This window comes from Syngnathus acus, chromosome 17 (assembly GCF_901709675.1).
Source record: "Syngnathus acus chromosome 17, fSynAcu1.2, whole genome shotgun sequence".
Classification (NCBI taxonomy): Eukaryota; Metazoa; Chordata; class Actinopteri; order Syngnathiformes; family Syngnathidae; genus Syngnathus; species Syngnathus acus.
In genome coordinates, this window is record NC_051102.1 from 6658040 (window position 1) to 6682450 (window position 24411).

General features: G+C 42.2%; 2 protein-coding genes and 1 long non-coding RNA gene across 7 annotated transcripts in view; 1 reads left to right on the forward strand and 2 right to left on the reverse strand.

Annotated features, from left to right (window-relative positions):
- camsap2b (calmodulin regulated spectrin-associated protein family, member 2b) overlaps window positions 1–24411 on the reverse strand; it is a 39996-nt gene that overhangs the window by 14624 nt on the left and 961 nt on the right. For both annotated transcript variants that reach the window (XM_037276822.1, XM_037276821.1), the window contains exons 2-4: window positions 18614–18719; window positions 18225–18280; window positions 2510–2740 (exon numbers count right to left, since the gene is read on the reverse strand). In XM_037276822.1, coding sequence (XP_037132717.1) covers window positions 2510–2740; window positions 18225–18280; window positions 18614–18621 — 295 coding nt within the window. In that variant the 5' untranslated portion in view covers window positions 18622–18719. The remainder of the gene's footprint in view (window positions 1–2509; window positions 2741–18224; window positions 18281–18613; window positions 18720–24411) is intronic.
- On the reverse strand, window positions 3452–6953 carry ticam1 (toll-like receptor adaptor molecule 1). 4 transcript variants are annotated; one of them, XM_037276830.1, is made up of 3 exons: window positions 6568–6953; window positions 6436–6512; window positions 3452–6307 (listed from the first exon to the last, which is right to left on the reverse strand). In XM_037276830.1, the coding sequence occupies exon 3, from the start codon at window positions 6192–6194 to the stop codon at window positions 4551–4553; it is 1644 nt and encodes a 547-aa protein (XP_037132725.1). In that variant the 5' UTR covers window positions 6195–6307; window positions 6436–6512; window positions 6568–6953; the 3' UTR covers window positions 3452–4550. The 4 variants fall into 4 exon arrangements, with proteins under 4 accessions (XP_037132725.1, XP_037132724.1, XP_037132722.1 ...); XM_037276829.1 differs by having other exon boundaries at window positions 3452–6313; XM_037276827.1 differs by having other exon boundaries at window positions 3452–6512.
- On the forward strand, window positions 12863–24004 carry LOC119137498. The gene is made up of 3 exons (XR_005100921.1): window positions 12863–12987; window positions 16027–16109; window positions 22856–24004. It is a non-coding gene; the product is annotated as an uncharacterized LOC119137498 (long non-coding RNA).

Below are 24411 nucleotides of genomic sequence, written 5' to 3' on the forward strand. Positions count from 1 at the left end.
TATAATAGACACACAAGCATATCCGTCACATGGTTTGTTTAGTCACATGGTCTCACACACACACCTTTGCATCAGATTATTTATGTGCATATCATTGAGTGTTTGTAGATGGGTATTCCTGGCGGGAATTTGTTTTTTGCGGCTTGCATCATAATCAAATAGAAGAAATCTGTTTTCTCGCATTTGGTCCCACTAATAAATAACAGCAAGTTCAGTTCTAAAAAAAGAAACAACTTGTGATTGAACCGCTACCGTTTTCCAATGGTTATGGTTAATACGTCCCTCGCTGTGCCTTTACGATTAGTGACTAAATGGAGCAGTAGTTAAACCAGCAGACATAATAAAACGCTTTATCCTGTACTTTTGAAGAAATCCTACGGCAACTAGTCACAGCTATTTAAAAAGTACATTTGTAAGGGAGTGCCCCATGTTTAAACCAAATGTTCTTTTCCTTTACAAAACATGAAAACATTTTTGTCGACATAAAAGAAAGCGCAAGAAAGTCTGCCTGGACGAGGAGGAAAATATCTTTTGTGTTGGCCATCAAAGAGGAAAAAAGACAGGAAGTAACTGCAACAGGAAGTCCAGGAACGTAGATGACTGCTGCCTGGGATACCCCCAGGACACAGCTCAGCAATGTTTATCTACTAACATTGCAACTATGCTAGGTGGAAAAATAAAATGATAAATCACAATTTCCCAAAGAATCAGCTGCATCCTATATTAACCAACGACTATCTTGTTTTTAGCTTCAAGCCCTTACGGCAATGCATTATTCTACACAAGCCATTTAGGACACCTTGTAAAATTAGTATGGTAATCCTAATTTACTGTGGTACCCGCTGTCCCTTTTCTGTGCTTTGATGATATAAGAGAATAGCATGAAAACCATCTAAGGGCATCTGGGAAGTGAGCATGGGCAATGCTGCTTACATCATAGCTAGTCTGGGTCATTGTGGGGTCTGCTAGCATTGCTGAGACGTGACTGTCATGGTTCTGTCTCAATTTAACAAGGTAGCATAGCATTAATTCTTTCACGCTTTGTTGCTTCTTCCCCCCCAAGCACCAATCATAATCCAAAATGAATGAATCGAATGATTTCTATAAAATTTTATACAGGGGTGTGAAAATCATCAATCAACAGAAAATAATTTTAGTCAACATTCAGAATATTTAATTTATTACTGAGAAAACCACTTATTTTTTTTAAAGATTGCCAACCACTTTGCAATGTGCATCACTGCCACCTACTGGAGTGGAGTGGAACATTAAAAACTGCAACTGGTGGGCTCTATTGACCAACAACGACCTGATCGATTAATTGACCGTCTCTTACAGCCATTGAGACAAAATGGACTGCAGTGCTTGGCTGCAAACACCGGAGGCACTGTGGAATCAGGACATTTAGTTCTTTAAAGAAGAAGAGCATGTCAGTAATGAGAAGTTGAGCTGTTTTCATTGCTATTACTGGAAGTTATTTTTCTGTACTTGCATTTTTATGTTTAAACACGGTCTTTTGTCCACAGACATCAACTATTCCAATCCAGGCCACACAGCTTTTTGGTTATGAATTGGGCCACAGTTCTTGGCAAAGCTCGGAGCGGAAAGTATGTCACCAGAGGGACATGGGGGGAAAAAAAACGAGGTTTTCAAAGAGGTGTTCTCACATGTTGCCTTCTCTGTCTTACTTATGCATCCTACCATCATTTCATGGTCTCTGGTGGTTAAAAAGGAATCACGTGTGACTGGGTTCAATACATGTCTGATTAATAAGCGGCATTCAGGCGTTGGTCATTTGTTCTTTTCTCAGATGTGTATCCTGCTTGAACTATTCAAGTGGGCATAGAACTTTTGAAAAGTTCCACGAGCGGTTGCAGTTCCACAGCCGATGATTGTTTATATGTGTGATGATTAAAAAACAGCACAAATCCACATCAAGTAATAATAAATCCAGAGACTTGGCAAGTCTCAATACGAGTGGCAAGAAAATCTTAAAGGCTGTGATTTGCGGAGGGGCAGTTCCTATAAAAGTTGACTGCCAACTATTTAATCTGTTGGATAATACTAAAGATCTGTTAAACGTAAAAACCTGGTTATGGATTTTAAGCTGAACTTTTTAGCTGCATGTAAAACAGCTAACATTGTCTGGTTTTTTTTTCTTTTTGTCTATTTGGGAATAATAGTTAGCAATAAACAAGTCACGGTGGGTTTGACCTATGTCCACACACCCAAAAATACTTAAATGATGTGTCATTATGTGGAAAAATATGAGCAATTTTGTCTTACATACTGACACTGGAGGGATAGCATATTCATAAGCTAGTCTGACAAACTTTGAAGTATTACTTTTTAAATGAGTTCATTCATTCATAAATCTAGGTGTGGCAGAATGATTGAGGTTATTTTCTATGTTTATCAAATGTCAAAACAAATCAGATTTAACCAGAACTGCATGTCAGGATTAAAGAGTTTACAGTAGATGGGAAAAGATGACGGAGACACCACTTACCCGAGCCAAACGCCTTGGCCACCAGCCAAGTCAGGCTGGATGAGATCTTCGCCCTGGTAAAGTCATAGTGCTCAAAGCTCCTTATGGTTGGGACGATGAAGGTCCGCTTAACGCCGCCGTCGTGCGCCGCATCTCCCATCGTCCACTGCGTCAGGATCGAGGAGTAACCGAAACGAGTCAGGCGCAGGAATTCCTCCCGACGGGTGACATCGCGTTGGAACTCAAAGGCAGCTTGGAAAAAAAAGCGTTCAGATGGTTGGAGGATCACAATTCCAAACTCACATCACTGTCACGTCCTTCGTTGAGCTGTAGTTGAGTGAATTTCTTCCCATCGTCCGGAACGTGACAATATCCGTGAGGATAACGGAACGTACAGGAGAAACTTTCACACGAATAGAACACTCGAGTGATCCTTTCTTTCCCTTTCCTTCCTCGCTCCCTCTTTCCTCGCCGAGCCGTCTGCTTTTTTTTCCAGGCCGAACCGAGCCGAGCAGTGACTGAACTGCGCATGCTCGGTCCACCCACCCAGTACATCTCAAATGCATTTTGATCACGTATTTCACTGTATATCGGCTTTGTTGTTTGTTTAGTCATGCCCATTTTCTTAAACTTCGTGGCTTTCAACATTAAAACATATTTGCTTTCAATACCACACTATAATTATTTTCATACAAAACATGAATGAAACTAAATACCATTTGAATTTTTAAAAAAATATATCAATTAGATGCAGCTATGCAGTGCGGCAAGCGCGTCTTGTCACTGCAGAAAATTAAAGGAAATTATCAACACAAACAAATTAACTGAACAAGCTCTTTGTCGCCCCCATTTGTAGGTTCTTTTGTATCGGAGAATTCCAAAAGAGGGCAGTAAAGAGCCACAAAACGCCGGTGGATAAGAAGAAGGCGGAAGTTAGCAATAACACGCTACAAAACAAGAGACTGTAAAGAGTCTCGCTCTGTGTTTATTCCTTCTTAATTCTTCATGCATATTTCTGCAGAATAAACGGAAAAGTAAAATATAACCTTCTGGTTCCTGTAAGGATCAACGCATGAGCATTTGCTTGTTAGGTTCAAACGAAGCGAACCGGAAGTTACGTTTGACGTGCGCTCCCAGTTCATGGTTTTTTTTTTCCACAATGCAACGTACACACTCGATGGACCATAAACATGTTTTTGTGCATTACGTCCGCAGAAAAAAAAACACAACATAAAATGAGAGGAAAAAAATAACAGCAGGGCAGCTCTAATGTCACGGTGTTTATCCTGAAATTTTGAAAATTACTTTTTGTGAGTAGTATATGTGCTAACAAAGAAAATACTTCTCCCACATGGGACACGATGGAATTTTGAGAACAAGTAAAAAGGTGTTTTTGATCAACGTTCAGTTTCAGTTCATAATAGAACAGAAAGCGCCGCTGATGATATTCAAGAATACTCAAGGGAAAAAACAGCCACCTGTGCAATGCAAAAAAAAAAAAAAAAAAGCATTTAAAATGCGATTGCAAAGAACGCAGAACACTAATTTTCCTCCTCTGCATTGAAAACACTTTTTGGGGTTATAACCAATGAAAATAGAAATTACTTTTGAAATGTGGGTCAGCAGAATTACTTTTGGTGATATGTGTATCGCACGAAACATCGACCAGAAAAAGCAAAAATAATAATTACCCGGATAAAAGCCATTCAAGTCCGGGAAGAAAATGCAAAATCTATGCAGAAAAGGTGAACCTCTAACCTCAGAACTGTGCTGCAGCCATTAACCACTTCTAAAAAGTCTAAAAGACAGACATGTGAATGACATTTTTTCCAGTAGGTGGTGCTCTTTGGCTAAACATTCACCCAGTCGTCTTGTATTCAGTAACAATTCATTTGACTCAAATTCCCAGACAGTTTTATTGATTTTTTTTTTACATATATAAAAAGATAGAAACGCAATGATTGACGGGATGATATTAATTCCTAGGAGATTTTAAAACCATTTAGTGTTTAAAACCAGACAATCTTTATACATTTTTAATCCCGATTATGCCATAGCCTATTTATTTCCTTTTTTCTCTGACAATTGGATCTTCTAGATCACAATGATCCACAGTCATGTGACAATTATCGCCGATCATAACATAGCTAGCATTTTCAATACGGATGTTTGGATGCTTCTGCAAAAGCGAAGCCTCACTGGAGCCCAGGAAGTTGAGATTTTCCAGCATATGTGCTTCTTCATACCCTAGGGGCAGCTGCCTTTGATGTTTTCTCTGCTCTTCCAACCAAATGCTTCTCTGCCGAAGAATTTTTGCTGGCGATAGAACCTTTTTTATTTTGCTCTCAAAGCTTTTGTTCTCCTCGAGTGGAACAAAGGTCTGCAGCACTAAGGGTATGCGCTGTCTGGGCATGCAGTTGTCCTTTGGCAGCAAAGGTATGACAGTGTTGTTCTTGTGTTGGTTGGTAATGGAATTGATGAGGGCCGAGTTTGTCTTCACCTCCAACATACGTGTGTTGAAGTTCTGGGTGAGCAGCAGAATAGTAAAAGCGGAGTTGTTGATAGCGTCCTCGATGCACCTTAGGGTGCTTTTACCAGGTAAGGCAAAGTCCTCCGAGAAAGTTGCGCCCTTAGTACCGACAATGCTCTCCACTTTTTCCTTAATGCTCCCTGCCACTTCACCATCTTCTGGAGCATGCAGGATGACGAATGAATAAAATATGACCTCATCCTCTTCTTCTACGTATTCATTTAAATGTGCTCCGAGTGAGACTGTTCTTTTGGGTAGAACGTGGTTTGGTGGAAACGGCAGAGAAGGTTTTGATCCCGTGGTTGATGTGGTGCTTGGTTCACAAGGTGGTTTCACGTTGAAGCCGCCATCCTGATGCTCTGTTCCAGATGCCGCAGCCATCTTTGCCTTTTCCAGTCCAGGAGCTTCAGTAGATTCCACAGATGAAAGGTGAGATTGCTCGGGAGGATTACCGTCATTTAGGCTGTCAATAGGTTTTTGTTCTGGGTTTTCTGGGGTTACTTGATCCCCCTCGTATGGGATTGTTGGAGGCAGGCTGATCTCCAGATGTGAGGGATATGATGGCTCAGAACAGCTTGACTGCAGCGTGCTGGGAAGACTTTGAACGTGTGTCGTAACGCCTCCGAACTGGCTGTTAGGGGCAAGATTGTAAGAGTCTGATTTGAGGTCCCCGGAGGAACACATCCACACGGCGAGCTGAGGCCCACACACATCTTTAGCTTCCTCCTTGAGTTGATTGTATAACAGATCCTCACGACTGTCTGTTCTTAGACTGTTGCTGGAGAGGGCCCTCTTGTACGCCAGATTCCTTAAAAGCTGATCGCACAGTTGGTGCTCCGATAGAATTTTAAAAACACGAGCCAACGCCGCCAGAGATTCTCCTGTTAAATCCAGAGTTTGACCACATTGCTCCGCAAAGTTTTCTAATTTACAGCCACTCTTACGCCATATTTCAGACAGGAGCTTAGCGAGAGAGTTGTCTCCCAGCATCTGGAGTTGGTTCAAGGCTTTCTCCTCTTTACGAAGAATCATCAGACACAAGGCGTGTATGATATTATCTTCAGGAGAATCACCGAGGTAGAATGTCAGGCTCAGCACTTGCTCCGGTGGAACACTGACGAGTATGTCGTATACTTTCCTCAGGCCCGTTCCTTCACATTGTTCCTCTTGGCTCATTTTGAGTTTGAGTCGTTAATCTCGATATTTAGCACGACAGAACGCAATCCTCCAGCATGATGAACTTCTGTGGTGGGTCCTGACTCAAGACTCTTCAAGTTTCCAAATCAGGCCTGTCCCTTAAAAGAGAAGACATTTAAAATCCAGCTCTGATGCGGAAAACTAAATTATTCGTATATCAAGATCGTATTAAGCTTAAGTTTCCGGGTATAAAACAAAGCACCTGTCGGAAGATACCCACCGACATGGAGTTCTGGAAGCCATGCTAAAGACTTTAGCCTGTGTTTCCAGCTCAAATCAGGAAGTCCCCAAGATTTCCTTGACCTGGCTCAGTCTAGACAGCCTAACTTGTTGATTCTTGTTGGCAATCAACCGGTTACCGGAAACCTGTGGATGAGGTTGGAGTTTGAGTGCTAACGTGTAACTTTAGCCGCCGTGCTGGTGGAAACGTTGCCCTAGGCTTGTCAGTTTCATGATGTCATAAAATACGAGGTATGGCAGCTCAAGATGGACAAAAGACCAAACCAGGAAGTAGCCTTCTGCATTTGTATCCTCCTTCACATATTCTCTCTTAACTCGCTGTACAACTTTGCAAACATGGCCGTCTTGCGCTCCTTTACGTACAAGAGGCTCAGCGGAGGAATTCTGGCTTCTACTCCTCACTGGGCTGAGAGGCGAGTGTATTTTTATCCATGGAGGAAACCTCCAACCCTGTATTTACCAGGGGTGGGGTCACACTCTGCAGAGTGCAAACCAACATCAGGTCCGTCAGTGCGGCGTAGACAGAGAGCCTCTCTGTTCTCGCAGCAGTCTGATAGGTTCGCTGTGTGACCACTTCTGAGACCTTAGAGTAATTCTATAGGAGCGGCGGTTTCCAGGCCTCCCATAAATATGGCAATTGTGAAATTGCTATATATGAATACAGTGTCACTATTGAGTTGAGCTACAAAGCGCATGCCTTTACACAACCAAGGCCACGATTCGGCGTGCCCTTCGATACGCACGCGCATTCTGACAGCGTTGCCGCAAACTCCGGATCATCGTCACTAGTTACATAACAGTGTGCCAAACGTCCATCTTTATTGAGGTCAGTCGTTTTTAATGAGAGACTCGCTCCGCCGGCAGCTGCGTTAGTCACCCTGGCAGTACATTCGGGTTCACCTCCAAGCAAAATCTCTTGTCGCTTTTGCAAACTAGGAGGAATACATTCTGACCTTCACTTGTCTTCCTGTATTATTTTCAAAAGTAGTATAATAATTTAGCCAACACTTCTTGCATCATAGAGACATCAATCAGAATGTTTAACAATCTGTTTCAAATGGATCATTTATTCTTTTTTAAGAGCATCATGCCAGTCGTAAAAGCAAATCAAAGCTCACACAGGAACTGCATTAAAAACGAAATTGAACCTACAAATGTTCATGTAAAATGAATTGATAACTTGTTTTGTTTTTTTAGAAAGGTTCTTGGAGGACAGAAATTGTGGCTATTATATTTATTATCCGGGTCAAACACGTAAGTATGCGAAAGATGCTAGGTCTAGCATCTAGTGGTTTCAGCGCATTTGAGAGCCGAGATAACAGCTTGATTTTTCACCATTTTGCACCTCCGTTCTTTTTTTTTTCATATTTTATATAGTGACTTTTTTTTTAATCATTCAAAATTACATTACAATTTACAAGACAACTTTTTTTTTTTTTTTACTTACAGGGGAGGGGATTCCACTTTACTAAATTAACCATGAAAACAATATGGTCCAATTAAAAGTGCAGCATTTAAAAAAAAAAAAAGGAATATAATCCATTATAATTATTGCCATCACTTTTTATGGATGTTAAATATGCCCATGCGACAACATAAAACGCACAGATGTGACAATTGTATGCGTGATTGCTGGTCGTGGGAGAAAGCCTTGAAGGGAGGGGGGGACACAGAGGGGTCACGTATAAGAGGCTTTGGGGCAGACAAGTGAAAAGGAGGCCCTTTCTTGGACAGAGACCATGGATTAGGATGAAAGACACAGGAGTGGGGGAGACTCTTTTTTTTTTATCTCTCACATGCACTTGGTTCATGTTTCTCCTCTAATTCAGCATCGTAGCCATTCACAGTGAGACTTTAAAAAGATGATACAAAAAAAAAAAAAAAAAGATCGAGTTGTCACGAGGTCAAACAGATATTCTAATTGGACTATTTGCTGAGCTCAAGATGAATTCATGGATCGATCGCCTCTTTAGAATGCACTTTGTGAGAGGCCATAGGAGGCTATGAAATGCTCTGCTCTTTTCCCAGCCGCTGGATTCGTCACACATGCTAAGAGAATTTAACACACCCGCCTCCAGCAGGCAAATATGCGCTATATGCATGTACATGTGAACACATTCATCTAGTAGTCAGCCTCTTTTGGAAAGATTGATCAAAATACCAACTGTCACAATGTCCCCCCCGCTCTTGGGGAAAAAAAAAGTTTTGTCAAAAATCTTTCAACTTTTTTTTTTTTGCCATTTAGTTGCGAAAACATAACGCCGTGAATAGCTTTAACATTTTTACGCCACACTGCGTCGTGCTCAAATAAAGGTTATGTATGGGTGAATGCAACTTTAGGATGCCTCCGTGCATGCAGTCCAAGTCAATTCATGCGTGTGCTGCGAATCAAAGCAAAACACAACCGAGGTTAGTTTATGTTGTTGACAACGCGGGCCGGCGGATCTGAGCTAATGTGACAGTTAACTAGCATTAATTCAGGAGCAAAGGTAAATGAAGCGGGCCCGCGGACACGACACGAGAGTGCGGTGGGGATGGGAAGACGTGTGTACTGTACCACACTGGACTATGCTTGGCTGAGCATGTAGGGCATGCCAACAACAATGCATAATACAGCCGCTGGTGATGGGGGATGGATACACACACACACACACACACACACACGCACAAACTCGCACGCATGCAAGGACATTGACGGTGATGGGGCACGGAGCAGTTTATGCTCTTATCAAGAGACGGGCTTTGATCAGGCTGACAGCAAGAGCACTTGCCCCAAAGGAATTAGCCAAGTCTTGCCTTGCAAAAGCACATCCACGATAAATCAGCCACTCACAAGCCAACACGCAGACTATTTGGAACATAACTCAATTAATATGCTAAATGTATGACTGAATGCATGATTTGTTCCAGTTCAGCATCCATAGCATGTCTAAGGGTAGCATGATAAGTATAAACATGCGTGCATATTCTGCACTGTCAGTTTGAAATAATGTCCTGGTTTATTAACAAGGGATGGGATTTAATTTTTTTATTATAATTTATTATTTTTATTATATATATTATAAATATACACCATTATTATTATATATAATATAATAATATATATTATTATTAATATTATTATTATTATTTAAATGAAATTCATCGATTAATCAACAATCATTAGTAACAAACTTAGACATAATTCAATTCAATAGACACTGTGTTGCTCCAAATAAATCAGAAATGAAGCTAATCAAGATGTCCACGGTTGTATACAAGGGAAGGCAGGAGGAACTTATTGTTTCTAATATGAAGGGAACTACAAAAGTTAATCTGGCTGCACTTGAATTTTCCAATGGATGTCCATCCCAAATCCCGTGCCCATTGCCTTTGTCACTTTTGTCCATCTCCAAACACTGCGGATGCTCCGTGTATATCGCAGATGCTCATAACCAAAGGATGTGAGGCATGAAAGCAATGTGAAATTCATTGCATATTCCTACCCCCCTCCGTTCGCCATAATCACCACAATTAGCAGACATCTGCAGTGACTCCAAAGCTGAGAGTGTATTCAAGTTAACAAAGCAGCTTCACCAACGCCACTGACTGCGGCCCCCTCTGCGATGGGCCTCATCCTGAAGGGAAACGTTCCAGTCGAATTTCAGTGATTAATTGAGATGGAGCATTCGCTTCTGGCATCCAACGAGAATGAGACCCGACGGGTGGTTGGCGAGATGGCAGATTTGGATGCAGGATTGGCAGCGGTGTGGCGTTGCTGAACGGCGTAGCGCTCTGCTGATAAGGAGCTCACACTGCGCTTTGCAATTAGCTGAATGAGCAAATTTACAATAATATGATCATTTTATGGACCATCAAGTCAACATAAAACTGTTAGGAGGCCGGGTTTATCTGCATCCTTGCAGAAGTGGATGACGTAGTACGAGAAATTTGGAAACGATTCTGCACCTATCCTGTTTATATCTCAGTTTACATTATGAAGCTATTTCAAAAAGGGTCGACTGGGGAGTAGAAAACTGCTTAGCAAAGACAGAACAGGAAACAAAGTCATGACTGGGAAAAAAATAATAATAAAGTACCTTTTTGGACCTGGTTTTGCCACAAAAAAATGTTGATAGTGCGTATAGCCGAATATAAGACATTTGACAAAATTAATACTGTACAATGTACAGTGTACATGGATCTGTCAACTCATGATTATTGCCAAATTTGAAAATATTTTTCCCAAGTACTCTAATACATTTCGCTTTAACCATTCCCATATAAACATTCTCAGAGTCAGTACTATATATTCTTACAACTAAAACTGTTCCCTTTCTGTCAACGGTCAAGTGGTATTTATCGACAAATCCTAACTTTCAGAATTAAAACTCTTGAGAGGATTTCCCAAAATATATATGGAGCTATTTCTTTAACCCCCCCGCCTCACTTATAATTTACATAAATTTTGAGTGGAGGCTTGCGCCTTCCATCGCAGATGACATGTCTGACAGCTCATTACTAGCGCAGCCGGAGATGTCACTCTTCTAAGGCACAGTGCGTTTAAACCAACACTTAATGAATTGGTCAGAAAATGGCGTGTCGGACATTTTTTGTTTGTGTTGACTTCCTAGCAAGCACACTGTAGCGTATAATTGTTCATGAGAATAGATACACACAGTATTACTCAGTCAAGTATGTCAAACATGCTTTTGACCCAAAATATAATTTGCTCAAAAACAGGTGGACCTACTTCTGGTTCATTTGAAATTTGGGCACTGCACCATATATGGAAAGCCACCACTAGTATTTGTGAGTAAAAACGTGTTATTATGACAAACAAAGCTTTATCACATTCTAACCAGCCTGGAAAAATGCAGTGAGTAGTGATTACGAAATGATGGTGCTTGGAATTTTCCTTGATTGCCTGACCCTTCCGTCTCCCTGGCCACAGATTGACTGGAAAAATATCGGAAACAAAAGCAGGAAAAATCTGACGTTTTAATGTGAGGATTTTTTTTTTTTCATGAATAACTTCAAAAATTAATTAATTGCTGTTGAGAGGCTGACATTAAAGGACTATTATAAGGTAAAAAAAAATGGCTTTAAACGATTACTCAATTCTAAAAAAATAATAATAATTTGACAGCGTCGATTATCGATTAATTTTGAGACCTCTACTCTACACAGCATACCAAGCCTAGTTGGGCAGCTCATTTTCATGAGTAGCCAAATGTCGACAACAACAACTTGGCCAAACGTAGACTTTGTGCACAACTTGTTGTTTTTTTTTTATCGAGACAGAGTCTAAATTAAGAACAGCAAAAGAAAAGAAGCTTGAAAGGCTTTTCCTCTCCTTTGGATGTTTGAAAATAGACTACTGCGGGAGAAAAAAAATGGAGTTGCAATAGATCTGGGCGCATCATTCCCACCCGTTATGCAAATTGTCTGTCAAATTCTCACAATCCTCAATTAATACGGCTTTTTTGTTGAGGCACTTTAGCAAGCAGCCTCCCAAAAGATCTCATTGCTTCTTTGGGGACAGCTTCCAGTGCTTCCTTGCCCTGAAGGTTTGACACAAGTGATGTTTGGATAGATGGGTTCCATCACTATGGCTACGTGTCTGAAAAAAACGGGACGTCTCCTCACACGGACCTGCTTTGTGCTGCTTCATGAGGCCTGAAGGTTAAAGGTGACAGAACTGTAATCACCCCTCAACAGTGGATAGGAGCTGTTAATTCACTGCATTACAAACACGGGAGAGAATACCTTAAATGGGCTGGCTTGGGACCGCATACCCACGTACAGCTTCAGCACTGATGTGCGAAGAGGAACAAAAAAAAAAAAAAAAGCTCAGAGCTTTTCTCTCACCAGAGGATCTGAAGAGAGAATTATCCATGCACCATTTCCTCCCTTACTCCTGTGCAGACAATTCTGCACTTTAAGCATCCTCACAGCTACACACGTGTGTTCAGGCTTTTTATGCAGCTGTTTGATTTATTAATAGACGTGCAGGCAGAAAGGAGGTTGGTGGAGAACATTTTTGAAAGGGCATTTTGATTTGTAAATGTCATTTTGTTTTTGTAGTTTTCATGGATGATATTTCCAGAAAGATAAGCACATATTGGATTTCTTAATGAAATAAAAACTATACACAAGCTGTGTGATGCTTCTATTTGAGTGTGTGAATGTGCATGAGAAACAGGCTATTGTCTGCAGACATACATGAGCACGCTAACCGAGTGTCCTCCCTCGCTCCCCACCCGTTTTTCCTCTTGAATAATACAAGATATGACCACGCCCCCCTTGAGCCCGGTCATCCAATGGGAAGCGCGCGTCTTGTCAAACTATGTCCGCGCCAGCCAATCGCGTTCCTCATGATGTTCCGTGCGAACCGGATGCCCTCCCCTTTTACTTGAGCCGCCGAAGTAGACGTCATGCGTGGATTTCGGGCACCGGCGCTCATTCGGTGTGGAGTTGCTCTCGGACGGAGGAGAGCGAAAATAGTCGCTCGTGGAACGTGGAGGAGATTACGCTCGTTTGGACGATCGGCGTGAGTATGTGCACATATGGAAAATGAGGTTGTGGTCAAATTGTGGTGGAATGTGGCGCGCGTGACCTTTTTTTTTTTAATTTTTTTAATAATTGTATTATTATCATTATTAATAATTTCGGGGGGAAGATATATGAAGTATATATCTCGAATAATAAGGGCAACCACGGGAATGTGTGGAAAATATTAGACATTTAATAAGCCACGCTGCAACTTCTCCGATGCTTCCGGAGAAGCGTCCACGCGTGGTGCATGTTGAAGAAGAGATGCATGCGTGTAAAGTTTTTGCAAAGAGTATTAACTTTGATTAATTTACACTCTCGTGTTTCCCTTCGAGTGTCAAATTGCGCGAACGGCTGATAAATGGAGGCTATTATTTTTCAGCTTGAACAATGCGCGCCGGCTTTGTGCGGACCATCTGTCATTGTATCGACATTACAGCAGCACCCCATTCTGCAAAAAAAAAAAAAAAAAAAAATCTCACACGCACACGGAGAGAGAGAGAGAGAGAGAGAGAGAGAGAGAGAGAGAGAGAGAGAGAGAGAGAGAGAGAGAGAGAGAGACACCTGAAGAGCAGACAGCGATCATTCAGAGCCACCACCCGTTCTATGACCACGCCGTAACGCTTAGTGTCACGCTACAAGCCCGTATGAACACTACTACTGTGTTCAAAATTTAAATTTGAATCAACGGGATGTCATGCAACATTGCAGCAGTGATCGAGGGTGAAAAATAGAGCAGATCAAAGTCTATTCGCGCATTTAAAAAGACTGCCATATTTTTTTTTTTACAGGGCGTCCACTGTTTAGTAGCTAAACTTAACCATCATCAGTAACACAGCTTTCTTTCTTTTTTTTTTTTTTTAAAGCGGCCTGTCTCTCAGCACTAATATGCCTTACAGTTAATGAGGCTGTGTCCATAAATTCTTCTGCCATCTGGAATATAGTAGGTCTAGACACTTAGTGCGACATTGCATTAAACAGTGCATTGAACACAGCGTGATTTAATGAAACGACACAATGTGTTGGCTTTTACTGAGGAAAAAAAGAGCCTTCTCTTTTGCTTAGACGGTGTTTATCCGCACAAGGCATAAAAAACACAACTGTTTTAATTATAGTGGAAACTGCTAAGTCGAATGTTGGTGGACGTCCAAGTTGTTCTTATTTCAAGGGAAATTTTCACATGGGAAATAATGTAAAGTGAATTATGCTCCCTCCTCAAAAACTTGTTTTGACTCTTAACAATCAAAAATGCCCTGAAGAGATGATTGTGAATTCAGCTAAAGTCTATACAAACAACAAAATCATTTGAAGACGCATAATAGAAAGGTAACAGACATTTTCGGATTTTATCACCTAGTGGCGTTCTATGGGTACTGCAGAACTGATATCGTTGATAAAACATATTTTGTATTATCAATTGTACTGTACATATTGTATTGAGAAGCTCGAGCTATGTTGAAGTGCAATTCCTGATTTGGTGGCCTGAAAATTATAGATTTAAAAACAGTATGCCAGCAACATATAGTGACAGGTAGAACAATGAAATGTTCTTCCACTAGATGATATAAAATTAACATGTATTATTTTGGCACTTTTTAAATTTCGTTGTACATGTGACAATGACAATAAAGATCTATTCTATCTATTCTATTCTATTTACTGTATACATTTTCAGTGACATTTTTATCATTTGCTGCTTTTCCTAATGTAAAATACACTATACCCTAACTCAATAAAGCTTGGGAAACACTTTTTTAGATGCTCCTCAAGCATGATAAAGAACATAAGAACGTTTTGGATGACAAATTTGTACCGCTTTGATGGCGTTCGACTTTGGAGGCTCCACTGTAAATAGACAGGGAAAATACCCCTGCAGGAGCACAGCGGATGTCGTAGCGCACATCTGTTTTAATACAGTTTGGGGTCGCGGGTGGATGCTGGCGTATCCTGTCCCCACCCGCTGCAGCAATGATGGTAACTCCCTGTAGCCCATTATCACGTGTGAGAAGTTTCACACTGCTGAGAGGCTCTGAAGCGCGGACGGCCTCTGTTGTTTCCACAACCGTCGAGCCGCTCCGGCTGGTGAAAATCTAATGTTTTCATCAGGGAGTCTCATCACATGAGTCCCAGCAGATCCACTTCCTGCTGCAATCAACTATTGAACACATGCATGAGATGGAAGAAAAACGGGTTTCCCCCACCACCTTCCCTCAGTCTTCCTGGGCACTAAAATGTGAAAATAATTATTTCCGAGTCAACTGGTTGAGATGGACAGTAAACCTGCCTTCATAATGGTTCCAAACCCACCCGCAATAGGTAAATTATACGATTAAGAGGCCATGAAAACCCTCAGAGTTTATTTATCTAATTAATTTATTAATTTATTTATTTGTTTATTTATTTATGCTGTACTAAAATAAAGTGTAATTGCACATCCATTACAGTAGGGGGCAGTGGTGTTCTCATTGTCAGATTGTGCAACCCTAAAAGACATCATGAAAAAAATATTTAACAGGGAAGTAAGGGAAGACAGAGATAAAGAAGTTATTAGTTGAGGGCGCAATAGAAAATAATTCAGAAGCACAGGTCAAAATGAAAATTAAAGGGACTGAGTGTAGCACAGATTCAGATGCGGGTTCTGAGGAAATGAGTTCAGAGAGTTCTGAAGACATTTGATTTATCGTTTGCACTCTTAAACGTAGAGTCTTGTGTTCGGAAAATTGCCTTTAAGAGATGTGGCGTGGTAGAGAAGCACGTGACATTTGCGTGAGTGTCCGGGTGTAAGCTGTGACCCACAGCAGCAACTACGCGAGTTTGTTCCACCGACATTCAATAAAGGGCTAAAAAAAAAAATGCTTACATGTCCATGGCTCTCCTTTGAGGCACGGGAGTGCATTACAGTAAGTATACTGTGAAATTGTTAAAATGATATAGAAGGAGCACAAACTGGAAGCTAGCAAAGAAAAGCTGTCTAGCAAAAAGTGGAAATTGACCTCAAACTTGTGTTTTTCCTTCTTTCTCTCTTTTTCCTTGCCAGACTTAATCCAGGGACCCAATAAGGCATCTGGGGAGGGGGGGCGGCTAACACAGAGCACTTGGATGGCGTGAAGGCCCTCACAGGTAAATGATGTCAGACGGTCAACGAGTTCACAGGAATCCGTGTCCATATGTGTGTTTAGTGCTTCCCTGTGTAAATGGAAAGGTTAGGTAATGGAGACCCCCCCCCTTCCGCGTACCCCGCCTTAGGCGTCGTGGCATACTGCCCATCTATATGAGGGCTGACCTCTGACCTTATGTCTAGCCACAGGCTCGGGTCTGCCAGGGTCAAGCCAGGTGGCTTTCAAGGGCCTAACAGAGTTTGACATTTGAACTGGCGCTCTCTTTGCTTAATTAAGAAACTGTCAGTCGGGAGGTGAGCGAAACCCGTTAAACTCTCGACATCTGCTCTCGGTTTCGATCTCCGTCCGTGGCCCAATAAAAGTCCCCGGCATTCTCCGCTCATTTACGAGACGCCGCGGCATGCTTTAATCATGGCGCGACGTAACTCTGTCCGCGTACAGGCGGGCGCTTTCGGGCCCTGTCGCGACACGCTCGCTATTATGCGGTCGCGCAAGAAAGTCCCCACGGAAATTTTGGAATCTTTCCCATTGTTCCTCGAGGAAAGGGGGGCTTTCATATGGAAGTGGGGAACGTCAGGAAATGACAGGCATTCTTTGTGGACTGTTTGAAAATAAACGGATGGCTCGTCGTTCTCCTGACAATTAGACACAGACTTGAAATGAGGACGCGATTAAATCCTTAACAGAGGAATTTTCTCATCTTTCTGTGTGCAACGTGGAAGCTAGGACCTCGCTGTATTTCCTTCCTTTTTTGTCCTTATTTTTCCTTATCTCACCCCAAGGCCCCCCCCCCAAGCCCCCCTCGCCTCCGGGTTCAAACAAGCCTGCTGCTTGAGCTCTGCTTTATGAGGTGTGACAGAGAGCTCAGTCTGCCCAGACTGCCTGTGCAGACTGGAAACGTAAAGCTTTACATCGGGGTTGGCCGCGGCCGCTTTGGGGAGGACTTAAACTCACTTCACCCCTCGACGGTCCCTCGCATACAGGAAGTGGCGCTATACTGCTGAGTTGGCATTAAAATGTGTGTGTTAGGATCTTAATCACCCACACGGTTTCTATTTTTCTCAAATGACAGACAAAACTTAAAGAAGCAAATGGTGGTGGTGATATTTTTTTCGTGCAAAATCTAAACACGGGTGTCATAGTTTTTCTTTTTTGCTTTTCTTTCCTACTCTCTATTGGAGCTGTAATAACAGCTTTTATTCCATTTGGCTGTCCAGTCTTGCCATATCACAAGGCACAACTTACACCCCACCCCCTTCCACATCTCCTCCTTTTTTCCCCCCACTGGGCCGATTTGTAGTTCCCAGGTATTTGACCAGCGTAGCATAGCCGAGAGGTTGCTTGTTCAGTTCTCCGGGAGACAAAGGCAACGTGCCTCCAGCTGAGGGATGAAAGGAAAAGGGACTGTGCAACCACTCCTTTTTACAATGGGAGCCCTCCTTAGCGAGGCTGTAGAGCAAATAACTACCTTTCTCCTCCTTGTTCTTTTTTTATCGCGACTTATCAGAGTAGACAGTGCATCGGCGTGTATACGAACGAGGTAGTGTGTGGACCGGATGTCGTTTACGTCACTTAAAGGTCATTTTCATATAGGTCTTTTTTTTTTTTTTACACCTGCAGCAAAACTGAGTTGATGCTGGCTTACTGTAATTCGGCAAAAGGAAAATAAAATTTAAAAAAATAATACACAGTCATCAGAAAGTCACTGAAAGCTACATTGACAAGAAAACCATATAACTGACTAGCAAGCAAGTTTTTGTTTTTTTTTAAATATGTTTTGATAGTAAGATAAAAAATGACTTAGGTAATTGTGCTATTGGTCTAAAAATATTTGTTCTCTATTGAAAACAAGACAGAAACACGTCTGTTAAAAAGTAAACACTTATATAATCAGGATTTCATAAAATGATCAATTCATGCCGGTATTTTAATCATTACAATGTGTAATATTGACCATTAAAATCTGAAATAAATTCAAATATTAAATGTCATGTTTAATGTTAATTTAATGACAGCAAATGCATTCAACTGAATTTAGCGAGAAATTATAGATTTGGGGCATATCGGTTCTCGCTAAAGATGCAGATCGGGGATTTGTGTGTTTTAGATGTTTTACCTTCACTCCCATTGGATGATGCCCGAATCTTGATTGCAGAATTCAGGCGTGGGCATCTGTGAAAGCGAAGCAAAGGTTTGCGCCGTACCACTGTAGTTTATTCTCTGATCGATGATACAACATTTGAGTGTTAACAATCGCTATCAATCCTTGGCCTACATTATCACATGCTCCCAGTTGAATTATGCACTCTGCGCTTAGCTACTGGCGCTCAGTGGACTGTTATCATCTCATGTGGTCGTCAGGGGGAGGGAGCGAAAACCGCAGGAGTCTTTTTATGGCTCCTGCTCCAGAGACAACCTGTTCACCGGCACCTCTCTGCTGGCACTTTTTTATGACATCATAAATTCTTCCATTTCCTCTGACCAGCCCTAGATGCGTCGACATACCTGCTCATTTAATTGTCCGTCTGCCTCCCTCATCTGTCAGCCTCCCCTCTCACGCCACCGACTTCCTCTGTCAACACATCACAGCGCCTGAAGGTTTTCTGGGTCCCTTAAAAAAAAAAAAAAGGGGGGGTCAGTGACCTTTCTGCATGGATGTGCACACGAAACGCACAACAACCGCCCAACTCTCAGACTTGTTGATAACTTCTGCTTGTCCAAATTTAGGGGGTGAAGATGAGAAAAGATTGTGGGGGAAGAAAGAGTTGCTTTTTGTGCGGTGTGGAGGGGGTTAAAGAAGAAGCTCTCACGAAGAGTATATGTTCACATCCATCTGATGCATGGCTGAGTCTCCTCGGGGTGGCAGGAACAATACGCGCACCAGCACGACAACATTCCTCAAGGGTTAAAAAGGTCGGGGGTCACCCGGTGCCCCCACCCAGCCAATCAGTCCCAAGGCACCAGCGAGCCATCTTTGTTTTTAGTTGATGTCGTCGCACTTGTTGAGCACATAGCGCACCTTGTGTTACAACGTGCCCTTTGCTCTTTATTGCCGTTTTACTGTCTTGTAGTGTTCATTTGTCCTCTGAAGCTAGATAAACGTTTGTACAACTGCAACTGATTTTTAAAACGTGAGAGGCCTCACACGGGATGAGAGAAAATAGACACAAAGTCTGCCGTACGACCAAGACAAAATATAGAAGAAGCTAGGCTAACTAGGCTAGGCTAGCTTGCTTGGGATAAAGAAGACATCCATTTTAACATGCAACACACCACTGGATAGCAACAATATCATAGTGTAGGATTCAGTAAAAAAAAAAAAATTCAAATTTGAAATGTTAGCCGTTCAGACGACTCAAATCTAAATCAGTTTGTGGAGCCAGAACTACATATGGAAAATTGTACCGCAGACTGTACACTGCACATCCTTCAAATATTTAGGTCATCTTTTATGAAAACTGGCTTGTGTTCTATTTTCACTGCACAACGCATTCAGACAACGTCCCGCCTTTAGAGTGAAGCATATGCATGTGTAGACATTTTGAGAGTTGGGGGGGGGAGGGCTGCTTGAGACCCCCAGAGGCAATCTGCAGGTCTGGTAGTCATTAAGTGCAAATGTACAGTATATACTGGACATGCCGCAACATAAAACCTCACCCACTGCTGCATCAGACCACCCCAGAGACAAAACCCCACACCATCATCTGAGGAGGTGCATTTTTGGAGTTCCGGAAGATTCTCCAGATATTTGGGATTAGGGCACTTGAAAATAATCTTTTTTTTTGTAATGTTGTGGAACGTTGAAAATCAAATGTCCAAAAGTGGCCAGTTGAACCAAAATGTTCTGGAGAAAGTAAATCTTTTGAGCAGTGTTGGGAAAGTTCATTTTCTGCAAGAACGAGTTGAAAGTTCATCTTGTTCAGTTCATAATTGACAATTGTTTTGAAGTTCATCTTCGAAAAAATGCATTTGGTTAAATGTCACATTGCTACTTTATTAAGGTTTGACTCTGGAACTTTATTTCTTATGTCAAAAGATGTTTGAAATGAGAACTTTGAAGTCAAGCAGTGCCTGCCGCAATACGGATTTTCCACTGTATGTAGAAGGATTTCATTTCGTTTCATTCCACTCCCCCAGTCCTACAAACGTTTTCTTTTGCTAATTCACACTTGTGTCCCCATTTCTTGGCTGGAAGACGATTCTAATCCCCTTGAATTTTATCATCCACATTAAATCTCCTCCCGGTCGAGGGAAGAAGAAGTTGCAAATGAAGAGCCTATCTGGCTGCAGCTGCGGAAGCGCTCCGTAGATCGCTTATTGTTGGGAACAAAAAGAGCATTTTTTATTTTGTCTAGCAGCTGACGCCTCTTCCCACCCACCCACTTCTCCCAGAGCCGCTTTTGTCGCTCGCCTGGGGAAGAAAGCAAAGTTTCCTGGTGGCGCACTTGATAGACGAGTATTGCACTAGGAAGCCGCACGGCGGTTTGTTAGTGATCGGCCCGCCTGCTCGCCATATGGTGCAATGATCTGCTATTTTCGAAAGATTATCTCCCTCCATCGATATAGCATTTAAGTGTGTGTGTGATCTGAGTTCAGCATTGTAAGACTGCAGCCTTGCCGTTTGGCCTCTACTGTTTCTCCCCCTCTAACCTCTGTCCCCCTTTTCCCTCACATACATGTATGTGTGTATATACAATATATATATATATTAGGGCTGGAGATAGAGATTCAGTAGGTCTCGCCATACAAAAGAAATATTCAGCTGCAGAGAGGCGGGGTCCAGTCAGAGGGCGAGACATTGAGCTGGTTGGAGGGAGGGGAGTGGATTAAGAGGAAAATGGCTGGCTGACACCAGGGTTGCCATGGCAAAGACCCCGTTTCTCCTCTCCATCGACCTTCTGCCCATTTTTCATCTGAGGTCTCATTGTGGGGTGAGGGTGTGACTTTCTTATCTCCTGTTCACTTTTGAAATAAATAAGGTGGAAATGAACACAGAGGGTTTCTAAGCACGCCAGCACGCAACATTTGGACGATCGTATACAATAAACTTTTGTGCTCAAGGGCCACATTTTGTTTTGGAAACGGACAGACAGGACAGCTCCTGATACAAATGTTGAACATTTGACAAAGTGTCAGTTATGGTTGTTAATTCATGCAACATTGCTCTGCACATGTGCCACCTTTTAATATTTCATAGAAATTGAATTCATTTAAAATTTAAGAGTTTTTTTTTTTTAAATAATTGTAAAGATTTTTTTAAAGAAACATTTGAGAAATTTCATGGAAACTTGGTCAACTTTTGCTATCATCCTGCTAATTGATACACAATCCAAGCAGCTAACGAAGGAAAACAACACCTCTCGCCTTTGTGCTTCCGTGCTTGGTGGAGGTAATGAAAACTTTCTTTCATCCAGCCGGCAGTTAGCGTTTTACACTAATGTTTTATTTACTATAAACGCAGCTTCCTATAGGCTAATGTATTTCTTTCTCATATTAACAGAGGGATTGAGTGCACACAAGCAGTAACTCAAAGAGCCAATTGTCTCTCCTTTATGGCTTTCTGAATTATAGCTGCAATAACATGATGCATTTCTCCTCGGTGGGGCGGAGAGCATGTTGGCGCTGTGGGCTGACATTTGCCTCCCGCCCCAGCAGAGTAATGGATTCTGCCCCCACCCCACCCCCTCCCCTCTGCAAATTGACATCAGCAACCTAAGCCGATACAAAAAAAAAAAAAAAGAGGGGTATAGTTTGGCACCCTGACGTCAGCCCCGCGCGAAGGGGAGACACTGCTGATAGTTGTTCCGCTTGTGACAATAGGAGCTCTCACCGGATGAAAGGCCAAGCTGCACAACGGGACATGGGTGCATTGTTCCCCGGTTCATAAGAACCATGGCCGCCTCGAATATTATTCTGACTAATGTCGCGTCTGATGGTATTTATTGCAACAGAATATATTGGAGTGGGGGGGGGGGGGGGGGTCCAAAGACTTTCCGGCAAAAAGGACAATGACAGTTTCTAGTCTGCAGTCACATAACAAACCTTGACTATTTTCAACTCGACTTCGCCATTATGTTTTTTTCTTTTAACCATTTCAATGGACCGTGAGGATTTCACACTTAGTCTCTGAATGTTCTGGGCTTCTGCTTCCATGACAGATTAATGTTGCCCGGGGAGTTATGCTGTAGCCACTCTCGGTTATTGACTCACTTCCCATAGCTGATCTCAAGACCTTTTCGCTTGAAGACATTATTAATCAACGGCGAGTTCCACACAATACAAATTCTTATCCACCAATTAATTGATTGCTATGCCAATCGCTAGTGTGAAGCAATAACAGTATTTGGCAGCACATTTTAACACACACACACACGCTCCTCAATTATAGAGCATGAATATTAATGTAAAAAAAAAAAAAAAGAAAATCAAGCACTAACGGTTTCACAGTAGCTCATCTTGTGGTTTTGAGTAACCCATTCAGAAGACCCATACCGCTCAGTCCAATTACCATAAAATACCACAAATCAAAACTACCAGCTCGTCAAAGTTGGACTACAATTTATTAGCAGTCCAAGTTAAATTTGTTTCGCCATAACGGATGTGTTGCTAGTCAGTCATTCCACGTTACTTGTGTGTTTTTGCTGTTTGCACCAGGGCTCCTATTTTTTCACAATTGTAAATGAAATGGGAAAAAAATCATGTCAAATCTGAGGGTAAAAACAAGTTTCTTTCTTTTGTGCTTTTCAGATGTCACCGAGTTTTACGCTGAGGATGAAAACTTCCCAGAGGTCTATTCCAAGTGGTATCATGGAGATAATGCAATACGTTAAAAATCTGCAACATAGCGGGGGGACACTAATGCAATAAAGCATCTTAGTTTGTATTCCTGTTTTAAGCGTACGTGAGTCATAACCCGCTCCTCCTCTGTGGTCGGAGCCACATCCTGTTCAGCGCCGCCATCCGTCCCGCTTGCCTCGGAGAACATTCAACGCTGTCGGTGAGTTTGGTATGGATTGCATAGAAACCATCGACCGTTGACTGTGCCCCGAGGTTTGCCCCGACAACATCAGCAAAGAGCAAAGAATGCCCCTCGGTCGTGACGAGCAAGCGAGTGGGCGCATGCAAATCCTGAGACACGAACACACACACACACGATTCACACTGTGGTTCCGACCCAAAAGGTCACAATCAACATTCATTGCTGTCGCTGGGTTGGACTGTGTAGAAAAGCTCACTGAACAATGAGTGCAACTGTGGCCCAGATCTGCCTTGACTCCAGTCTCGGCCAATCAGCCTAACCGGATGTGAAAGGCTGTGATTTCTTGATTTATTTCCTTCTTGTTTTTCACTTCTATATTCTTCAACCGGGAGACTCGGGGTGCAGCAGAGATAGCGACACAAATAGACTTCTGGCTGCTCACTTGTCCTCATCCACCTCTCCTCTAATTGCCGGTTGTGTGTGCAGCAAGGGGGAAGGAAACGGAGTGAATGTGTAATCATTTGGAGCCTCTTCTCCTTCAGATGTTGCATCCCTCTCTTTTTTTGTTCGCCTAATTATACAGTGCGCTCACTCAACTCCATGCTAACTGCCTGTCTTACGTTGGCAGTAATGGACCAGAGGAACAAATAAACGTTAGAATTAGTCGAGTTTGTAAGATGGGCTTTTCCGGCGTAGCTTTTAACAAGGTTGTTTTGGATCTGCCATTTAGGGATGTCCAATTGCGTGTGTGCTTAACTTCCGTGACATCCTCAAACTCGTTTTGCTCATTAACTTAACATGATCTCACTCATAGTTTATGTAAAATGCAGTAAACCTCTCTTCCACCTGATCTTCTTTTAAACAAGCCATTCCATGTATTGTCCCTGTTTTGAAATAAAGTCACATCTACAACACTTTTTATTTGTCCCTAACTTTTCGAATGATACTTGCTGCACACGCAAACACACCTCCCGACTGTCATCAAGCAAACCATCACATCCACGGCCCTCTCTCGTCAGTCGCTCTGTATTATTCATCAAAAAGCACTCTGTGCATTGGTGCAGAAGAGCGGAAGGTGACGTAAGCGTGGCTATGAGCGTGCCTCCTGAGTCCTGACTGTCATTTGGGATAAATTCATACGACAGGCGAAAAACATTCGTTCTGCTTTGATGGCGGTGGCAGCAGGAAGGCTTGGAACTATGAGGAGGCTGGCATGGTTTGACTTATTTCAAATTAGCATGAAACCTTTTCAAGTTCTCACATCAGGTTGTGGATGATGAAAGCAAAACGTAGCTCCATTTTAAAAACAGAAAAAGAATACACG

What these genes read in the sequence shown, in the direction of transcription:
- ticam1 (XM_037276830.1), bottom strand. Translation starts at nt 6,194, where the DNA reads ATGAGCCAAGAGGAACAATGTGAAGGAACGGGCCTGAGGAAAGTATAC.